At 42.1% G+C, this 19,941-nt stretch overlaps 1 protein-coding gene across 4 annotated transcripts in view; it reads left to right on the forward strand.

The window, feature by feature from the left end:
* Window positions 1-19,941, forward strand: part of col12a1a (collagen, type XII, alpha 1a) — a 55,888-nt gene that overhangs the window by 29,067 nt on the left and 6,880 nt on the right. For all 4 annotated transcript variants that reach the window (XM_051390707.1, XM_051390693.1, XM_051390701.1 and 1 more), the window contains 26 exons: window positions 1,288-1,417; window positions 1,637-1,776; window positions 2,060-2,189; window positions 4,093-4,235; window positions 5,809-5,938; window positions 6,055-6,197; window positions 6,430-6,559; window positions 7,174-7,293; window positions 7,391-7,537; window positions 7,673-7,789; window positions 7,912-8,064; window positions 8,235-8,306; window positions 8,403-8,542; window positions 8,681-8,804; window positions 8,900-9,043; window positions 9,248-9,412; window positions 9,668-9,706; window positions 9,841-9,979; window positions 10,715-10,857; window positions 11,320-11,429; window positions 16,337-16,495; window positions 16,784-16,861; window positions 17,740-17,826; window positions 18,251-18,304; window positions 18,711-18,806; window positions 19,160-19,213. In XM_051390707.1, the coding sequence (XP_051246667.1) occupies window positions 1,288-1,417; window positions 1,637-1,776; window positions 2,060-2,189; window positions 4,093-4,235; window positions 5,809-5,938; window positions 6,055-6,197; window positions 6,430-6,559; window positions 7,174-7,293; window positions 7,391-7,537; window positions 7,673-7,789; window positions 7,912-8,064; window positions 8,235-8,306; window positions 8,403-8,542; window positions 8,681-8,804; window positions 8,900-9,043; window positions 9,248-9,412; window positions 9,668-9,706; window positions 9,841-9,979; window positions 10,715-10,857; window positions 11,320-11,429; window positions 16,337-16,495; window positions 16,784-16,861; window positions 17,740-17,826; window positions 18,251-18,304; window positions 18,711-18,806; window positions 19,160-19,213 (3,087 nt within the window). The remainder of the gene's footprint in view (window positions 1-1,287; window positions 1,418-1,636; window positions 1,777-2,059; window positions 2,190-4,092; window positions 4,236-5,808; window positions 5,939-6,054; window positions 6,198-6,429; window positions 6,560-7,173; window positions 7,294-7,390; window positions 7,538-7,672; window positions 7,790-7,911; window positions 8,065-8,234; window positions 8,307-8,402; window positions 8,543-8,680; window positions 8,805-8,899; window positions 9,044-9,247; window positions 9,413-9,667; window positions 9,707-9,840; window positions 9,980-10,714; window positions 10,858-11,319; window positions 11,430-16,336; window positions 16,496-16,783; window positions 16,862-17,739; window positions 17,827-18,250; window positions 18,305-18,710; window positions 18,807-19,159; window positions 19,214-19,941) is intronic.

Here is a 19,941-nt window from a genome sequence, read left to right on the forward strand (position 1 = left end):
CACATGCAGTGTGTGCTATTTGGCCATGGCACCGCAGTGTGTGTGTGTGTGTGTGTGTGTGTGTGTGTGTGTGTGTGTGTGTGTGTGTGTGTGTGTGTTCACATGAGAAATGCACTTGACCCTGTCAGGTCAGTGTATGTATGTAATGAGAGAGTGCGGTGCCATGGACGTCATATATTATACAGTGGATCAAAGCCTCCATGCTCACAAACCTAGCTATTAGTTCACTGTTTTCACCTAATAAGGCCCAGACAGCATCCAATATTTGTCATACTGGAGAGGGCAGTTTGAGTTTAAGGTAATTTTCTCTCCTTATAATTTGCCCTGTCAGAGTTGTACCAAATTCAGCTTCAGCGGGTGACGTAGGTCACTGGTTGACCATTAGTTTCCCTTTTAACACACAGATAGAATGTTTTCCTCTTTAGTACCTCGTGAAATTTAGTTTGCTGATTGCCTGGGTGATATCACACTGAAAGGTTGGTGGAAAACTGGAAGCTGAGATGCTAGTATCAGCCAAGACATCTTGGTTCCCTGTCAGGATTTCAACACATACAGCTAGCCCAGGGAGTTTAGCATTATTTAGTCTGGGACAACATGTCTGTTTTCGGAAATGTCTGACACATATTTTGCACTTGTGTACAAGAAAACTACTGCAGAATGATAAACTGGTGGTTTAGAGACAGAGCTGTGCAGTGATTAAAGAAATCCACAGAGGATTAAAGCTGACGTAAAGGCACAGGTGCATACATTATCCTACACAAAACCACATGCAAACACACTCTCCCAGCTCGCTTAGAATTACTCCTTATAGCTTCAGCCAAAAGTAATGTAGTAAATTCATCACCAGTCACGAGTGATATGACAAGACATCCGACTGTTTCAGCCATCAGTGTGAAGATTTACCTTGGCCAGTGTGCTGTGTACTAACCATGTCCAAAAACACTCAAAACATTCCTCCTCTGAAATGTTGACCGTCTTGTAGTTTTCAGATAGAATTCTTTCCACCAGGTTATCAATTTAAGGCACCTATTGAGAGTTGTTAAACTCTTTATCCCATCCTTGAAACAGATCAAATATATTTTCCCTCAGTGTATACTAGAGTTGCTAAAGGTTGTTAAAAGCATTAGCAAGACAAATGTAATTTGTAGAAAATACTTTCTAAGAGAATGAATAGCCTACTTGACTTTCACTGTAAACAGCCAAAACAGTGAACTATTTGTTTGAGTGAATACATTTTGCTAACAAGTTAGAAGCCAAGGAAGCTAACATTTATTCTTCCCCGACTAGACTCAGGTTGGAGGGAAGAAAACTACTGTCCTGCTTCCCAAACTGACCCCTGACACTGAATACTCCATCACCGTGGTGGCAGTCTATGCCAAAGGACTCAGCCAGGAGCTGAACGGCCTTGGAAAGACCAGTAAGTCCTGAACTGTGGGTGCTCCTAAATGACTTATGATTACAGTGACACCTAAAATGAATGTATACAGTTGATTTTAATGTGGTGCTGTATGTCTCATATAAATGTTCTCAAGAGCATTAGAGATTATATACATTGCTGGAGTATGAACGGCCAATAAAAATGTTGCCATCATGGTATTCTGTATGTAAAGTATTTACTCTCCTTTTCTTACTCCAGAGCCTTTGGGTGGTGTTAGGAACCTGCGGGTCACTGACCCTACTACCAGCACCCTGAATGTCCTGTGGGAGGCTGCTGAGGGCAACGTGCGTCATTATAGGATCTTCTATGTTCCTGCAGCTGGAGGAGAGCAAGAGATGGTAAGCTGGGAAATAGTTCTTAGTATTAGAGCATGCTGAATGAAATGTTCTTCTCTTTCCAGTGTTGTCGCCATCACTGTCTATATTCCTCACAGTGGTCTTCATCATCACCATCACTGTTTACATTTATGATGTCCTATTTATTCTCCTGTACAGCACTTTGGTCAACTTTGGTTGTTTTTAAAGTGCTTAACAAATAAAGTTGGATTGGATTGGATTGGATATAATCTTTACCTGTGGCCAGAGCACAGCGTGATGTATTTCTTGTTATATTTCTCTCCAGGTCCAGGTATCAGGCAGCACCTACAACTCTGTTCTGAAGAACCTGCAGTCTGATACTGTCTACACTGTAACTGTGGTTCCTGTCTACTCCGCTGGAGAGGGTCAACGCATGTCTGAGAATGGCAAAACATGTAAGCACTGCATGCATATAATCGTTGGTGCATCACAAGTTAAAGTGGGGATGTTTAGGAGGAGAAGTGACTTTTATGGAAGACAGCTTTCAGCGTTTAGAATAGAATAGCCCATGCAGACTGAGAAGACGACCTCTGAGAATGACATACTGCATGACGGCTGTGGGATTTTTTTCCCTAAGTCAAGAATCCATTCATGTCCGTCCAGAATGAACTTACTGGCCTCAGTTGCTGGCTTGCTGTTACTGTTTGTCAGAAACCTTCAATAAGGCAGCCTGTTAAAACTGATTTGTTTCATCATCCAAATTCTTTGAAGACCTGTAAGCCAAGCTTAACCAATCACACACCATTTGTTTCTCAAGAGGTGAATTATCTGCACTTAATTCACACCTCGCATGTAAAAATGTAACATAAAACATAACATAAAATGACAGAATTAAGCTCAGTCAGCTTAGCTTGAGCTCCATCAACAAGATTTTCCAGTGTCTCCCACAGTTTCAAACCACCAATCTCTGCTGGGAATGAGTCAGCATTTTGCGGGGTGATTGCGCAGGAAGGAATTCCTCCGAGCTGGCAGCATTATAATGGTGTCTCCTCTCTCTTTACCGTAATATTGTCCATTTATAGGTTGGAATGAAGAGTAGTGGTCAGGATAATGGTGGGGCTGGGGGGTGGGGGAGGGGTTATGTTGAGTAATTGGCTCTCCTTTGGGAAAAAGAAACAGAAGTGGGGTTAGAAATGAATAGAGAGCATTATATGTTTTATGGCTCTCAACTCACTTGGCTAAGGTCATGCTCCATGCCTGCTACTGTTACCTCCATTTTCCCTTCTGTAGCAATGTTCCTTCATGTTCTGTGGCTTTTTCTTAGGCATGTTAACCAAACTCTTATACAGTATGTACAGTATATCAGATCATACTGCTACAGAACGTTTTACAGCTAACCTTGTAACTTTGTGGCCACTATATTGTCATCTTTCAAACTACAGTACCTCCATTTCTTTCTCCCCTTTTTATGCAATATAACTTTACTCGTCACTGACTGTTAATTGTGCCTTAAAATTCAAAGCAGCTTTCTAGGCAGCAGGCTTCCGTCTGTGAAACTTTAAAGTACGGAAGCTCACTCACCATTTTTTTTCCCACTGTGTTTTTCCCCCTGCATTTATGGGCTTATAATGGGGAGTGGCACAAAGCCTCTAAACATCTGCTTTGGCTTTTTAGAAGGCAAGCTTCACACAGGGCTGCCCATACGCCTTGTATATCCTTTTCATTAACCTTTAGGGCACTGACAGGAAGTGTCCTGTTGATAGCAGTATTGTTAAATAATGTCTTAAACTCGTCTCTGTTGGTTGCTGGGCAGCATTGTTCCCATTTTATTGAAATGTTCTCATGTAGTCACTGGACCATTCTGGCTGTCCACAATACTAGTCTGGACCATGTCATGTTAAATGAGACAAAGTTAGGAGATTCACTCAAGTGTCATTTAAACACTTTTAAAAATAACTCCCCATGAAACTACACGAGGTAAAACTTGTGAAAAACAAATACGAATAGGAATGTTCTACCTGCCTACTATCTATTCATGTATTAATATTGTGGGGGTTGTTCTTGTGTAACTGATAGCCTTTCATTTGCTTACTTCTGTCCATTCCCCACTTATAAGTACCTGACCTAAACAATCTCTCTCCTTCTCCCCTCTGCCATATCTCTTCATCTATCTTCCAAATCTGTACAAACCACTTGAGTTTCTGGCCTTTAACCTCACCCTGTCATCACTCGTTCCTCTTGATCTCTCTTTCTTTTTTTGCTTTACCTCCCCCTGACCCTCACCCTAACCTTTCACTTCCTTATCTCTGTCTCTACCTTTAACCACCATCCTGCCACCCAACATTCCTGGCTCGACAGTGGAGCGCAGCCCCGTCAGGAACATCCAGGTTTTCAACCCTACTACCAACACTCTGAACGTTCGCTGGGAGGCTGCCACAGGCCCAGTCCAGCAGTACCGGGTGGTCTATTCTCCTCTGACTGGCACCAGGCCCTCTGAGTCGGTGAGTTTCCATCCACTGTGTAGTATAGCACATATGCATACAAAAAATGAAAATGTCTTCGTATTTGTTGTTACGTCACCCATAACTACTGTTTTATAATGGCCCATCAGTAACTATCTTGTGGCTAATGCCCTTAAATCATACATTATACACACACAAACACTGAGGGTTAGGGCACGCCCGGGTGGAAGTGTGAGCACATGTTGCCCAAGCAGCAACCAATAAAAATTCTTTGACCAACATTTACAGTATACCATATGTCATCCAGAATAAAACAGCCTCATCCTTAACTTTTTTTAAAAGAAAACATAAGTCTGTTCACCAAATGGTTTACGTGAGTGTCTTTGTATGCATGCATGTGTGCAGTTACTCCCAGCTGAGTTCTTTTCTTCTACAAACTGCTAAAGATTTTAACCACAGTCGTGTAAAGCAGAAATTCTTCAATTGCAACATCCGTGCTTTACACAGTATGTGGCATCTGGCACCAGTGTGCCCACATCTTCACATATAAAGGGTTTCTGGGTTACATGAAGAATCCACAAGCACCTTTTGAAGTACACCATTAGCTCTCTTCAGGATCTGCCAGAAAGATTGCACCATTAAGAATGTATTTTTCACTGAGACTCTAATAACATGGTCTTTGAGGAGTGAGACATATTCCAGTCTATTGATATAGAAGTGCACCCTGCTTTCATCCCTATTTGTTAGCACATTCATGGCAGGCTCAGGCCTTTTCCGTGGCCAGATCCAATGATTTGCGTCACCGGCAATGTGGCCTTTTTCAGCCAGCGCAATCAAATTTAACACCAGCTGGAGATTTCTAGCACAAATTACCAGCTTTACCAGCGTCGCCTGAGATATTAATTTTACTGAGACTCTCAAGCACCTCAGTAAATTTTTGACCAGGAGAGATGGGAGCAGATTGGGAGTGATGCAATCGAAACATGGCTAAAGTAGACAACCGGGCATTGTTGTTGCATTCATGTGTGACATGAAGAGACAGTAAGCACATTCGCCCACCCATTTGCTGCTCTCTCTCCCACACACCCCCCTTCATCACACAGTTCCTCTATTTACATTCCTCCCCCTTCCTCACTCGCTCACAGAGGTTATCACCAGGCCAGAGCCCTCAAGCAGCGCTTACCTTACCCTGGCCTACTAACTAACCCACAAACAGAGAGAGAGAGTGAGGGGTAGATGGCCCCTATATAATCAGCTGTCAGCACTGTCAGGTTGGGTTAAACAGCGGTGCCGGCTGTCAAACATCAAAGACTTTTGACTCTTCCTTTCACTTAGTGCTTAAAGGGAGGGGCTGTTCAGCAAAATGTAGGTGTTAGAGGGAGTATACAACACAAGCAGCTGTCAGGAGACAGGGAAAGGTCTTTGTTTGTGTATGTGTTGTGTAGGGCATCTGTGTCATGTCAGTGCACCCTTACTGTCAATTGCTTAGGTATGTTTAGAACAAAAAACCATTTGCTGTTATCTTTGATCAGTTTAGGACTTAAGTCTACACATGCTGTGCTGAAACTCTTCAAAAATGTCTATTCCTGACATGCTCTGTGTATCTATGCAGGTTTTGGTACCGGGGACCACCACCACGGCCCTGCTGCAGCAGCTGCTCCCAAACACTGATTACAATGTTGGGGTAGTTGCCCTGTACAGCGATGGGGAAGGACCCGCGATCAGTGATGCCGGAAAGACATGTAAGAACCTCGGCCAATGTGTTTAAATAACTATCCTTGATTAGGAAAAACAATATAAGGACCCCATGTATCATGCTGTGTGCAGATTTAGAAACACTGTTTTCTTCCTCGCTCAGTGCCCCGTAGTGGCCCAAGGAACATGCGTGTATATGACCCCACCACCAGTACTCTCTCTGTGAGCTGGGAACATGCCGAAGGCCCCGTCATGCAATACCGCATCACCTATGCCCAGACCACAGGAGACCCCATTGAGGAATATGTAAGCATGTTTATAATTCCATATAATTCCACTGGAGCTATGTACTGTTCAGTTTAGAACTGTTGCTTATGGTTTAATAAATTGTCTTTCTTCAATCTTTTTAGTGACTATTACCCGGTTTCTGACCATAGTTATATTTCATTGATCCAAGATCTTTATTCATATTTATCCCTAATGTGCTTTTTTCTTCTATTAACCCTTTTCTTTATGTGATATGTCTTGTGTCTTGCAGACTACAGTGCCAGGAAACATAAACAATGTGATCCTGCAGAACCTGGATCCAGACACTCCTTATAATATCAAAGTAACTGCCATCTATGGTGATGGACCAGGAGGAGAATTGGAAGGAGATGGACGCACAGGTATGAACTATTAAATCTGTACAACCTGTGGGTAGCTTTTTAACTGCAGAGATCATTTAAGGACATGAAACTAAGCATAAGGACACACACGTATTGAAGATATTATGCACTGCTGCACACACACATGCCAACACCAGAGTGGGGAATCCACACCGGAAAATCTAAATAGAGCGGTCCATTGATTAGGATCCTGAATCATTGTAGCAAAAGGAATAAGTGGAATTCTTGACTTTCTTGAAGTCCAAAAGCACCAAGAGCCTTTGCCAGAAAATTATGAACTGGTTGTACTCCAGTGAGGGAGATCTTATGCTTGCAGCGCTGGCCCGTGTCTTGCCTAATTATGTCTCTCAAACAAAAGAAACCTTTTACATACTGTAATGCCACTCCTCTCCTTGAGGCAGCTTAATTCTTGTTTCAAATTGCACTCATGTGGTTGACTGTATCATCCTCTTGATCACACATTGAGATCTTTCACTCATAATTCAAAAGCCATAATAAGCTATAATAGAGAAATTACCCTGCTGACAGTTCACTAACACTGAATACACTGGAATTTCATCTCACTGCAGTAAGAGCCTGTGTTGACTGTGCTGTCCTGTCTTGTTTCCCCACAGTGGGTATGCTCGGCCCTAGGAACCTCCGTGTTTCTGATGAGTGGTACACCCGCTTCAGGGTATCCTGGGACCCTGCCCCCTCCAGGGTTAACGGATACAAGCTTATCTACCAGCCTGAGGGTATGTTGTTATGGGGATAAAATGGTAATAGTTACTGAGAAAATATGTGTTTTAATTGTATACTTTATCAAGTAACATTTATAAAATCTCCTTTCAGGCTCTGATGAGTCCTTGGAGATGCTTGTTGGAGACGTGACCTCCTACCAACTGCATAACCTGAAACCCGGAACCACCTATGACCTGAAGGTGCTGGCACAGTACAACACAGGCCTCAGTGCACCTCTGATAGGACAAGGCACTACATGTAAGAAAATTATGCTATTATTTTTTTGGTTGACAGGTTTATCTGCACTTAATGAAATGAATGATTCTACTTGGGACTACCAAGCCACTGTTGTAAAAGAATAATAGATGTACTAAGAATAATGCTTCCCTTTAGTGTACCTGAATGTGACAGACCTGACCACCTACAACATTGGCTATGACTCCTTCTGCATCCGATGGGCCCCTCACAGAGCAGCCACCTCCTACAGACTTAAAGTCAATCCTTTTGACAGTAAGTGCTTTCTTCAATTACACACGCTAAAGGTTGTGTTTAATAGACTTTGAACTTTTTAGATTACTGCAACCTGAATCTGTCTAATCTGGATTCTTCTGTTTCTTTTTTCCCTCCTCTAGCATCCAAGAGTGGAGCTCAGGAGATTACTGTCAGAGGCTCAGAGAGTAATTACTGCTTTGATGGTTTGACCCCTGACACTCTCTACAACGCCACAGTGTATGCCCAAACCCCCAACCTGGAGGGACCTGGAGTTAGCGTAAAGGAGAGGACATGTAAGATAGCATCCTCTATGCAAGTTTAATGCTAATGTGAGAGGACAGTCCTCTCACACGTTGCTAGAAGCTATTGGAACTTCCAATTTTTTTCACAAATATGCCCTCACCGGCTACAGTGTAGTAAGTCACTTTCAATTCTGTGCATGTATTTCTGTTTTGTATCGCAGTGGTCAAACCCACAGAGGTGCCAACCACGCCTCCTCCCCTACCACCAGTGACAGTGCCCCCCGCACTAGATGGTGAGCAGAGCTTCGATATTTGTGCGCTAAATTAATCATTCTTATAGTTTAGCTGAGATCCAGCTTTACATTAACATGATTGTACCTGCGCCACAGTGTGCAAAGGTGCGAAGGCCGACCTGGTTTTCCTCATTGATGGTTCCTGGAGTATTGGAGATGAGAGCTTCAACAAGGTCATCCAGTTTGTCAAAAGCATGACTGGAGCCTTTGACGTCATCAGCCCTGGTGGCATGCAGGTCAGCATTAAGCCTGGTGCTGTCTTTAATGTTGACTATTTTTATCAAGACAAACTGACCTTATGCAATGTTTTGACAGATGTCTTGCTATTTCTATATGCAATCTATAAAATATTATATAATTTTTTCTTCGAACAGGTTTCATTTGTGCAGTATAGTGATGACGCCAAGACTGAGTTCAAGCTGAACACCTACCATGACAAGGGCACAGTGATATCAGCCTTGCAGACTGTGCGCTACAGAGGAGGCAACACGAAAACAGGTACACCACTGATCGAAGTCAGAGTGGCATCATAGTGAACAAATTGTTGTAAAGAAGATGAATTCTTCAAATCTGATTCTCTCTCTTTCATCCAGGCATTTCTCTGAAGCACGTCTATGAGAAGGTCTTCACCTCAGACAGCGGCATGAGGAGGAATGTCCCCAAAGTGCTGGTGGTGGTCACAGACGGTCGCTCCCAGGATGACGTGAAGAAGAGTGCTGAAAAACTGCAGCATTCCGGTACGTGTGGCTAGTTATTAATCACATGCAGAAGAGCTGTTTTAAATTATTCAATTTGCAGTTTGCTCCAAAACGCTGACTTCCTTCATTAGAGCCAAAGTTTGTGGTTAATTGAATAAACTCCCTACAGCGTTGAATTTGCCAGTGGTTATTGGAAGCTTAACAAAGGTCTTTGTTTTTTTGGTGTGTGTTTTGCCCCCACAGGCTACAGTGTGTTTGTGGTTGGAGTGGCCGATGTGGACATGACAGAGTTGAGAATTATTGGCAGCAAGCCCAGTGAGAGACATGTGTTTGTGGTAGACGACTATGACGCTTTTGCCAAGATCCAGGACAACCTGATCACCTTCATCTGTGAAACGGCCACTTCCAGTAAGGCATTAATATATAATTAAACACCATTATAGTTGAGTTTTTCTGCATTCCAGGAGGAAATTATTTATTTTGGCTTTCATTTAATAATTATTGTTGTGGGTGATTAGTGCACCTGCAGAGGTGGAGGTGTCTCACACATTGCCACACATTTCAACTCATCTACTGGCAGGAAATGTGTAAACAGACATGAATCACTTTCTTTAAACCGTAGTCTGTGTTTCCAACCCTCTAAAACTGTTTGTCCTGTTTCAGCGTGCCCTCTGATCTACATCAATGGGTTCACAACACCTGGTAAGTATACAAAAACCCTAACTAATCTCTACACAAAGCCTGTTGTCATTACTAAAATGCAATAATGCTATAAGAAAGTTTTGCTATTTCTGTTTCCATGCTCTCAACATGGCTCCTGTTTTTATCCCTTCCAGGCTTCAGGATGCTGGAGGCTTTCAACATCACAGACCGGACATTCGCTGGATTGAACGGTGTGTCCATGGAGCCGGGCTCCTTCAACAGCTACATTGCCTACAGGCTGCACAAGGATTCCTTCCTAAACCAGCCCACCAAGTAAGAGCTGAGGCTAAACAGTATTTGTGGTGTGTCAAACAGAGGGAGTGTGAGTTTCACTATGTGCATGTTCCCAGCCTACTGACCTTATCTCCTGTGCACTATAATCCTACCCAGCCCACAGTCATTATTCATAATAATGTTCAATAGCCTCTGCAGTCATAGGGGTTTCCCCGGTGCCCTTTGGCGACAAGCCCACAGCCCTATTTGTTGTTGCAGCTTGTGGAATATGAGGTGCTAGCAGCAACAACTTGGTTGTAGAATTGTAAAATTCCTGGACCAGGCCCTCCTCCCACCTATGTCATACTGGGAGCAAACAAATCACCCCTGGGTTAAGAGCTTTGTCTCTTTATTGGGCCTCATTTAAGCGGTGTTAGGCAATTGCAGAACTGCTGGAGTATCCAAACCTCTTCAGCATACTTTGTTAATATGTTTATAATGATGCATATTTTGTGTGCGTGGGCGCAGCCATTGGCTTACCATGCACAAATGGAAACACTTCGAACTGCAGCAAAGGAGAGGGGACAGAAAATACTTTCAATATGTGGGCAATTTCAGCAAGGCCAGAGGGAAAACTGGCAATCGTTTACAGGTTCTGCAGTCTATGCGACAGACTGGAAGCAAAATCATTGCAGAGAGATTTAATGGTCTTGGTGTTCTTTTCTAATATGTGACTTCTAGTGCTATGAGGGCACAAGTATAACCTATCACAATGTATGTTTTTAAAACTAACAGGGAAATTCATCCAGAGGGTCTTCCCCCATCCTACACCATCATCCTGCTCTTCCGCCTGCTGCCCGACACACCCTCTGAACCTTTTGATATCTGGCAGATTGCCGACAAAAACAACAACCCCGAGGTCGGGATCACCGTCAACCGTAAGCCTCCCATCCTGTTTTGGCCCTCAGCAGGGGGAAGCTGCTGTAGCTGACCCAACATATACACAGCTGTACACTCTTTATTAACAACTTAAGATCTTTTATTTCTCTCTCGTACCTAATTTACAGACAGCCAAAGTTAAGATCTTTGTAAGACATGATGGGTTAGTGGAAGCATATTGAAATAAATCCACTGTTCTGAATTAGAGTCCGATTTTGACTTTTTTTAGTCTCTCATAGAAAGCCTTCATTTTTGAATAAGTATCTTTTACAAATGTGCGTTTCCACACGTGGTGAATGCATGCAAATAATTACAGGCATGGACCTAATCCCTCCTAGCCTCCCTCTTTATCCTTCTCCTCTCCCTACAACCATGTGTTCTCTATAGTCCCGTCTGTGCTTTGCGTGCCACCGCATCGTAACACACTGTCAGGGATTCATCAAAGGCTCTTCTCTTTTCAGCTTCCAGCAAAACAATCGCATTCTACAACAAGGACACCCGAGGAGAGATCCAGAGAGCCGTGTTTAATGAGGAGCAAGTGAGACGCGTTTTCCATGGCAGCTTCCATAAGGTAAACACAATGCACGATTCTTAAAGAGAGGAGTACTGTGTGCACCACATAATGATATTATTAAAGTTTTGCTTTAATAGGACAGACTGAGAATGTTTTGTGGTCACCTTTTGGTTGATTATCCATTTCAGATCATTTTACATACAAAATATTTTCATTCTTTTAACTTCCTGTCATATATATTGTTTTTAAATCCTTTCATATGTCTCTTTGTGACTTTTACACTTCACTTAAGTTGGCTGAATTACCTAACCAGCCAATGTTATATAGCTGTATCATGATACCAGCTATCCATCAGACTGCTGGTCTGCAGTCAAAGTGGCCTTGGGGCCTTTTTTATGATTTGACATTAAGTTTTGTTTTTTCTCGTCCATGGGCAGTTAATTTGATAAATGAGTCATGGAGGTTGTAAAAAATGTTAAGAGAGGTTGGTGGGAAATTCTGATACCTCAGTGACCCAGCATAATGTGCAAACTGTTAACCATGTAGGTCTGACCACATCAAGACTGGAGCCTATCCTGGTAGTTGTTAAGTGAATTCCAAACCAGTCTGCTGCTAACTTCATACCAGTCAGGGGACTGGATAGATTTTTGTATTTGATATGGCTTGAGTTGGGTTGAGTAGAAGAAATCCTAAAGTCTGCATCTTTTTCACTAATAAGCTCACTTTATAGAATTTCTGAGTTCTCTGGCGATTTAATATTTCATTTACAGAAAGTTGGGAGAAGCAACTGAGGCCAAGATATTGTGACTCTTCGTCCCTAATGTAGGTCAATCTCCAAAAGCACTGGATCCTGCATTTCCCATTATGGATCTATGTAATGGATATCATAATCTTTTCTTAGACTTCCCTTGTCAGGTAAACACCCGTGTTTTTCAAATTCCACGCCATGACATCATCAGGGTTACATTGTTAGACTTGACAAAGCTCATGTAGAGCCAGAGAAGGCATTATACAACTGTTTTTACAGCTGAGTAGTACTCCCCATCATGAGTAAACTAAAATTGTGTGTAAAATCGGTCAAGTGCCCCTTAAAATGTTTTGCTCGAGCTCTGGTAATAGAAGCTGTAAGACTGTGAAGTGATCCCTTTGCCTGACTCCCCCTTACGAGTGTACTTATTAAAAGATTCATTAACATCAACTCTTCAAACAGTCTGTCAAAAAGTTTCATCTAACTTGAAATAACCACCCACAGTGATGTTATTGTTTTGCAAACTCTTTATTTCTCTTAAGTGGTCTAACCACTACATTAGGCCCACATGCCAAGCAAGCAACTGTGATCAACAGCATTTGTATAGTATGGAGTCTCGTGGGGCCGCAGCAAGGGAGGTAAAAAGAGACATCAAATGCCTTTAAGTCCAACTCAAAGCAGCAGCGGATATAAAACATTCTCTGTTATGTTCCACAACAGTAGGGTGTAGAGACTAGAACAATGAGGGTCAGTATGTTTTCATACCAACCTGGAATTACTTAAGATGAGAAGTGCGATTCTTCACTGGAGGACAAACGACTGGTTCCAATGTACTCAAAGTCACGTCCAATTGCATTTGAGTTTGTTCCCAAGGACAGCGTGCCCCTCATTTTAGTACACAGCTTTCCTTCACCCTAATTCTAAGGTTATCAAAGTGAATGACCCTTTTTAATGTACCAGGGTCTTATCTGACATCAAAGTCCGCCCACTTCCTGATAGTACAGTTTTACAGTTTTCATCAGTACAGTTTTTGAACTGTGGAACTGATGAGAACGATATATTGGCCCCCAGATCAGAGCGTTTTAGAAATGGCTTTTGAGTTTGACCATTTAGCATCTAAGCAACTAATTGTAGGGTAACATCATAGATGAATAGGAATAGGACCCTGGAAAATGTTGGGTCAGGACTGGATGTAAATGACATCACCACTGGTCTAGTTGGACAGCGGCCTGATCTGTGTGTATGTGTGTGTTCTCTGTGTCTGTGGCCATGATGGAGACTGTAGTCTGACTGTACATTGGGTGGCTAGTTTGTGGTGCAGTAGTTGTTGTTCCATGAACTGGAGAGTCTGCAGCGGTCTACCTAGCTGCTTATTTACTGGTCTGCTGAGTAAGTGCCACTGCCGACTGCTGTGGTGGTGTGTGCTTACATGTTGTCAGTGGTTTCCAACACTTTGTCCGTGGCTATTACAGAGTGACCTCAGTGTGTGTATGTGTGTGCTGAAAGTGACCTTTGGGGTTGTCACAAATGGCAGTCAGGCCTTTTGTTCAGATAAACAAAACAAACCCCAATAAAATTATATGTCCTTTAAGTTCTAGATTAACAAATTAGGAGTTTAAAGCATTTCTTTTATTAATTACTTGATATACAGAATGTCAGCAAATAGAAATGGCCATCACATGTACCTAAAAACCATGGTGACATCTTCAGATGTCAGAAAGTCAGAAATGCATACATATGTAGTATTATACGTAGAAGACAAAGAAAACCAAAGAATATTCTCATTTCAGAAGCTGGAAACAGTGGAAAAGTTGTAAAATCAATTCACTATCAAAGTTGTTGTTGTGTAATCTTTTAATCTACTAATTGTTTCAGCTATATTTGCCAACCATAATATCTTCATGCAATACTAGTGTTGTACTGGATGTCAGCTACCTTGAATCATGGCTTTTCCTGGCAGCGACACAGAATTCTGACACAAACCTCCATTCTAAATTTGTGTGATTCTTTCTAGTAGTTCATTTCATTGAGAATTTGTGTCAAAGGCATCATAAATCTACATCCACCAAACCATTTGAGCTACAGTTGCTGTTTTTGTAAAGTGTTAGATGCACTTTATGTGCCACAGTGCTGGGTCAGAGAGTGCTTGCAGATTTGGCTTTTCTCCTCAGGCTAGTTAATAAAGAGTAACCCAGGCTGGAGAGGTCGTGGTCTACCGCTAGTTGAACATGTGGGAAAGCTCTCAGTGATAACTTCAGCAGATGCTAGCCACTCACTAGCCCACTGGGGAATCCCCTCCCACACTCAAAGGGTGGGAGTCCGCAGAGGGAACTTTCCCGTTAACCGAAGTGACGAAGACATTTTCCATGAGTCGTAGCGACTAGTCATGTGTTCAGAGTTACATTGGTTCAAGTATGAGCGTGCAAACTGTATTTAGCCTCCACGCTGAGAAGTCTTGAACTCAGTCCTTTCCTTTCAGGGACCTGTTGGGAATCTTGTGCCAATATACGCATGCACTAATTAAGACAGAGAGGGAGGTTTTTGCCAAATTTTCCTCTGACTACACTCATTCTACGCTTCTTTTGTGACAACCTCTTTAAGACATGAAGACATTGTATTTCTATGACCTTCCTGAAGTAGACTTACCACACTAGAAATACAGGAAATTATATATTAACTTCTCTTGCCAAATAAATCCACAGTGCCTTGTCTGTTCACATGAGCCAGATCAGACTTGGGAGCTTCCCATCTACAACGATACAATGAAAAAGATCAGACCAATTGGGAATTTCATGATCCGTCAAACAACTGCACTCAAACTCCAGTTTAATAAAGATCTATTCTGATTATGTGTTTCCGTTTACTTTTAATGAAAGCAAACTTAATCTTGAATGCATTTTTACAGAGAAAACTCACACCTGCTTATTAGCACATGCATGAAATCAATGTCAGGATTATGAAAACAAAGGAGGAGCAGTAAAGACCGAGCCAAGAACAATAAAACCTAATCTGATAGAGATCATGGAAATATGTGAAAAGTATTAGAGCGGAGACGGTGTCGGCCTGAAATCTGACCATACGTAGTCAGTAAAACCTGTGTTAACAACTGATGAATGAAAATTGTTAATCTGTCAACACTTCCCTGCAGTACGGCCAGATCACTTCACAGCAAATACCTTCAACTGAGGGAGCAGTGGTCACTAGAAAGCAAGTTTTTCTGAGGTGTTATTTTCCAGTGACTAGGGTGTTTTTTTTATTGTGTTTACTTATTGGTCAGTGAGGTAATATATACATGCTCATTATTTGCCATCCCAGTATATCATCCAAAGCTGTTTTGACAAGTCCTCAGGAGTATCATGGTATAATATATCCATGCCAGGGTCCTGGGATAAACGACACCCCTCTCTCTTTGCGGTCCACCAGATAGTTTGTTCTGTTGCCAAGGAAGTCAACTGTAATTTTGTGATTGGTTGCCAAGAACTGTGGCCTGGTCTCTGTGGTTGGTATGGCTTTGTAGAAAGAAATGGTAGCTTGCTTTTCCTGACATAAAGAAAGCTTGTCTGACTGTTGAGCAGGGGAAAATTTGCAACTTTGAGGGCAAAGTATGGAAAGTGTAGGACTTTTGATGGCACACCGCAAATTATATTGTTTCAAGATGTGGAGCAGGGTTCTCTGGACAGGAAACTTCAAAATTTGGCACTTTGTCATTCTGTGTTGTTATACAATCACCAAGCACAGCTTTAAAGCTGCATGGTAATGCCAACTTTTGTATATATATATTTTTTTATGGTCCATTCATCTGTAGAGGCATCAAACAGCAGTCCCATGCCAAATCAGTAACCACTCTGAGGTAATATCAGAATGTATAATTAACATCTTCTGCAAAGACTAAACAATTCCCAGAGTCTAGCAATTATGTGGAATACAGTATCAGCATCTTTACAAGCTTCTGACAAGATGGTTTTAAAGGGTTCAATGAGGTTGTTCCTAGCCTTATGGTTGCACTTTCTTAAAGAACTTCCCTTCTCTTTTAAAGGGCAATCATGCCACTTCCAAATAGAAATGAATGCCAAACCAAGCTTTTCAAAAGCTCCACTGTTCTCAGTACTCTTTGCCAAGTAATTGTGTTGCAACAAAGTTGGCAGCTGTGGAATATTCAGAAGACAAGAATGTTTTGTTAATTGTGTGCCATCTCTTCATCCTCTCCCTCCTGCAGCTCCACATCACCATCTCTCCCGAGAAAGTCAAGCTGAACGTGGATTGCCAAGAGGTGGCAGAGAAGCCCATCAAGGAGGCCAACAACATCACACTGGACGGCTATGAAGTGCTTGGCAAGATGGTCAAGTCTGGAGGAGGAAGGAGGCAGTCTGCAACAGTAAGTGAAAAAGAGAGCCTTTGCATTAAAAAACGCGAAGGCTTGGAAAAACACACGTTTGGAAGAGCGTCTCACAACTTTCCAAAGAATCAATATCCAAAAACTCTTGTGCGTAGATGTACAATTAAGATTTAACTGCTCCCAGCGACTGCTGGACGGATGAAAGCCTGCATCTTTCTATTTCTCTGAGGGACTCATTGTTGTCTGTTTTCAACAGTGTGCATTTCCATCACAAATGGGAGCCATTTGTAACACCCCTCGATCTTTTTCCCTTCTTCTGTTGTATAGTTCCAGCTCCAGATGTTCGATATTATTTGCAGCTTGAGCTGGATCAGCCGAGACAGATGCTGCGACCTTCCCTCCACAGTAAGAACAAGTGTCATTTTTAGAATTGTTTAAAAACAAAGTCAAAGTCAAAAAAGGCCATTATACACTACAGGGATATATTGGTATATTTATTTTCACTTCTTTTGATGTACATGTAGGAGTAATTGCATTTGTAGTTGGACCATTAATCTTGTACTTCGTTGGTTCTTAGATGTATATACTGTATGCATGCATACCTTCTCTGAGGTTTATATATGCTGGTATGCGGTCATTAGACTGATAACTTGATTGCAGTTTAAAATGAAAGTGCCTCAGCCCAACTGAATAGAATCTTGTATCCTGTGTAATTGTGCTAATCGGACTGTTGCCAGTATGATCTCCCAATTACATGAAAACAAGTGCTCCTTCTGATCGCGGAGCAGGCAGTAAATCTCATTTATTTTGATACAGTATGGTAAATACCGGATGCCTGCACATTTATCTAATTATGAGTAATTTGTCTATAATTTACATCAGATATTAATATATCACGTCAATGATTGCAGTGTTATATAACTCATTGTGTCAAGACTCATTCCTAAAAATGAGAACAAAAGTCTGCAGCTGTAACTGAGCATCTGGTCCCACACTGACTTTACTGATTCCAGTCACATTTCTGCATGAGCCACTGTTCCATCATGCTTTTGCTGGTGTTTCTAAACTGTCTACTCCAAGCAAAGTCAAAACCACAGTTTGCCAGGATGCTCAAAAAATGACATCAAGGATTTTCATTTTTACCCCCTGTAGTCTGTAGATTGCCAAGACATGTTCTCAATTATTAGCTGGTGGGTGTGTAATGGAGTTTAAGAATACTGCTCTGAAGTGTATGTGTGAGTTTATTTCTGATTTCTTTATCTTCTGCCATTCTTCCTTTTCAGAGAGATGAGGCCAAGTGTCCATCCCTTCCCCACTCTTGCACATGCACACAGGACAGCATTGGCCCTCAGGGGCCTCCTGGACCTTCGGTAAAGACACCCTCATCCCTTCTTGTCCTCTGTCCTATGTCTGTTTTCAGCTGGTAAAATGGCTTTCCCAGAAGTCATACATAGTTTGATGATAACGATGAAGCTTTACTCAGCAACTTGACAGTTTGAACTATATACTGAGGATGTCCCTCGCATCAGGAGTGGTATTTTCTTTTCCTTTGGAAAGAGTAGTTGAGGATGAGACCAGTGGCATGCAATGAAATGTGGGCTTAGGGAGAAGTGTCAAAAGATAAATGCCTGTCGGAAAAACAACAGTAAAGAAGTCTTTAGGAGAAGTCTGGAATATGTGTGCTTGGTAACCTCACTAAGCCCCAGCGAGGATTTCGAAGGGCTTGGGGTTTTAGGGCTTTTGGAATCTGCTCCTGTTGTAACACTCTGTGTTTCTGGCTCCTTGCTTTTCCAGGGCAGCCCTGGTACTAAGGGACCACGAGGAGATAGAGGAGAACCCGGTAACGCTGTGAGTAACACCATACATCATTTTGAGCATTTTTGTTTTTGCAGACATGGACTCTTTTTTACTATAAGTTAAGTATTAGGCAAATAAATTGAACCAGTTCATAGCCAATGAAGCTTGCTCACATCAATAATGCTAAATCCACACATGATAATTGTCTCACTGCCATGGTACTCAAGAAGTTATTACTCCTCTGCTACAGACTTACGTTAGCTTGCACCATTAGACAAAGCAAATTGCACACATCTGAATTCAGTTTTCAGCTGTATATTTTTCCTCAACTTGATTTAAAGGGGGCCTACACTGAGCACCTTTTCCACTGCCAACGTTCATCATCTATATCTGTACAATAAAAAGTCTTTTGTAAGGTTATGAAACATTTTTGTGTTTTGTCTGGGTAATGATGTAGGGTTCAATGGGTCCACGCGGTGATCCAGGACTCCCAGGCTCAATGGGACCACCAGGTCCACAGGGCCCTAACGGACTGTCTATACCCGGAGAACCTGTAAGTTAACCTACACTACAACAGTCCAGCCAGGGAAGAAATATCTGCGATAGATAGAGTTTAATGTATATAACAGATTACTTATGATAAGTGCTCGTACTGATGTGTTTGAGCAGTCTGTGTGAAATTTGTTGCAGATCCACCAGTGAGTGGGATTTACAGCTAAAGTCAAAACACATCACACATCCCCTGCTTCCTCTAGCCAGGCAGCTAGACTGCTTCTTTGTTTTCTTACCTGCAGATGTTCTTGTCAAAACATGGAATCAATCACAATCACAGACTAAAATGGATAAAACAAAGACTAAAGCTTCATTTGTAAACCCTTTCTTTTCCTCCTCCTCCTCCACCTACAGGGTCGCCTGGGACCAAAGGGAGATCGTGGAGACCCGGGCCTGCCTGGCCTGCAAGTAAGTCCTCCCCTCTCATTTTGTGGTTTATGAACAGGAAACAGGAGACTATCCATAGAGAGCAGCGCTGCTACTGGAGCCTGGATTCAGTCCACATTGCAAGATTGAAACCACACTCAGAGTGGGAGGTTTACCATGCCATCCTCAGGGAGCCCCACACTCTCAAATCAGCCCGTTGATTGACAAACAGTAGAAGGCCAGTGATGCAGTTAAATTATTATGGAGCACAGACTCGTGTTACAAAGGCAAAATCGGGAATGGAACATGTTCTTCCCCAGCCTTCTAATTGAAGATGATCATGACTCGGTAAAGACTTACAGCCTGAAGCTTCAGCATCTTTGACTTACAGTAGATGTAATTCTGGGAACTTCTTGGATGAGAATGAACCAGACTTACCATTACCATAACATTAAGACCAAAAGTAACAAAGTAACAAAAGTTATTTTGTTATATCTGCTGAAAGTTTCACTATATCCTGATCCAGTTGTTGAGACAGATAATCTGCAGAAAAATCCTTTGGCTCCTTTCTTCTTGCAAATGCTGTTAGGAGCACTAGGAAGAGCCAGAGGATAGATCCTCAGGATAAAGTTTCAGCAAATGACAAAAAGAGTTATTTTTTTATAAAAGTTACATACTGCAGCTTTAAGCTAAACCCATTCAGTATTACAGGCGTTGAATGGCATTTTTGAGTGGGCTGGTATTACATAGCCATTTCTAGGCCACCGTTC

This window comes from Dicentrarchus labrax, unplaced genomic scaffold, assembly GCF_905237075.1.
Source record: "Dicentrarchus labrax unplaced genomic scaffold, dlabrax2021, whole genome shotgun sequence".
NCBI lineage: Eukaryota > Metazoa > Chordata > Actinopteri > Moronidae > Dicentrarchus > Dicentrarchus labrax.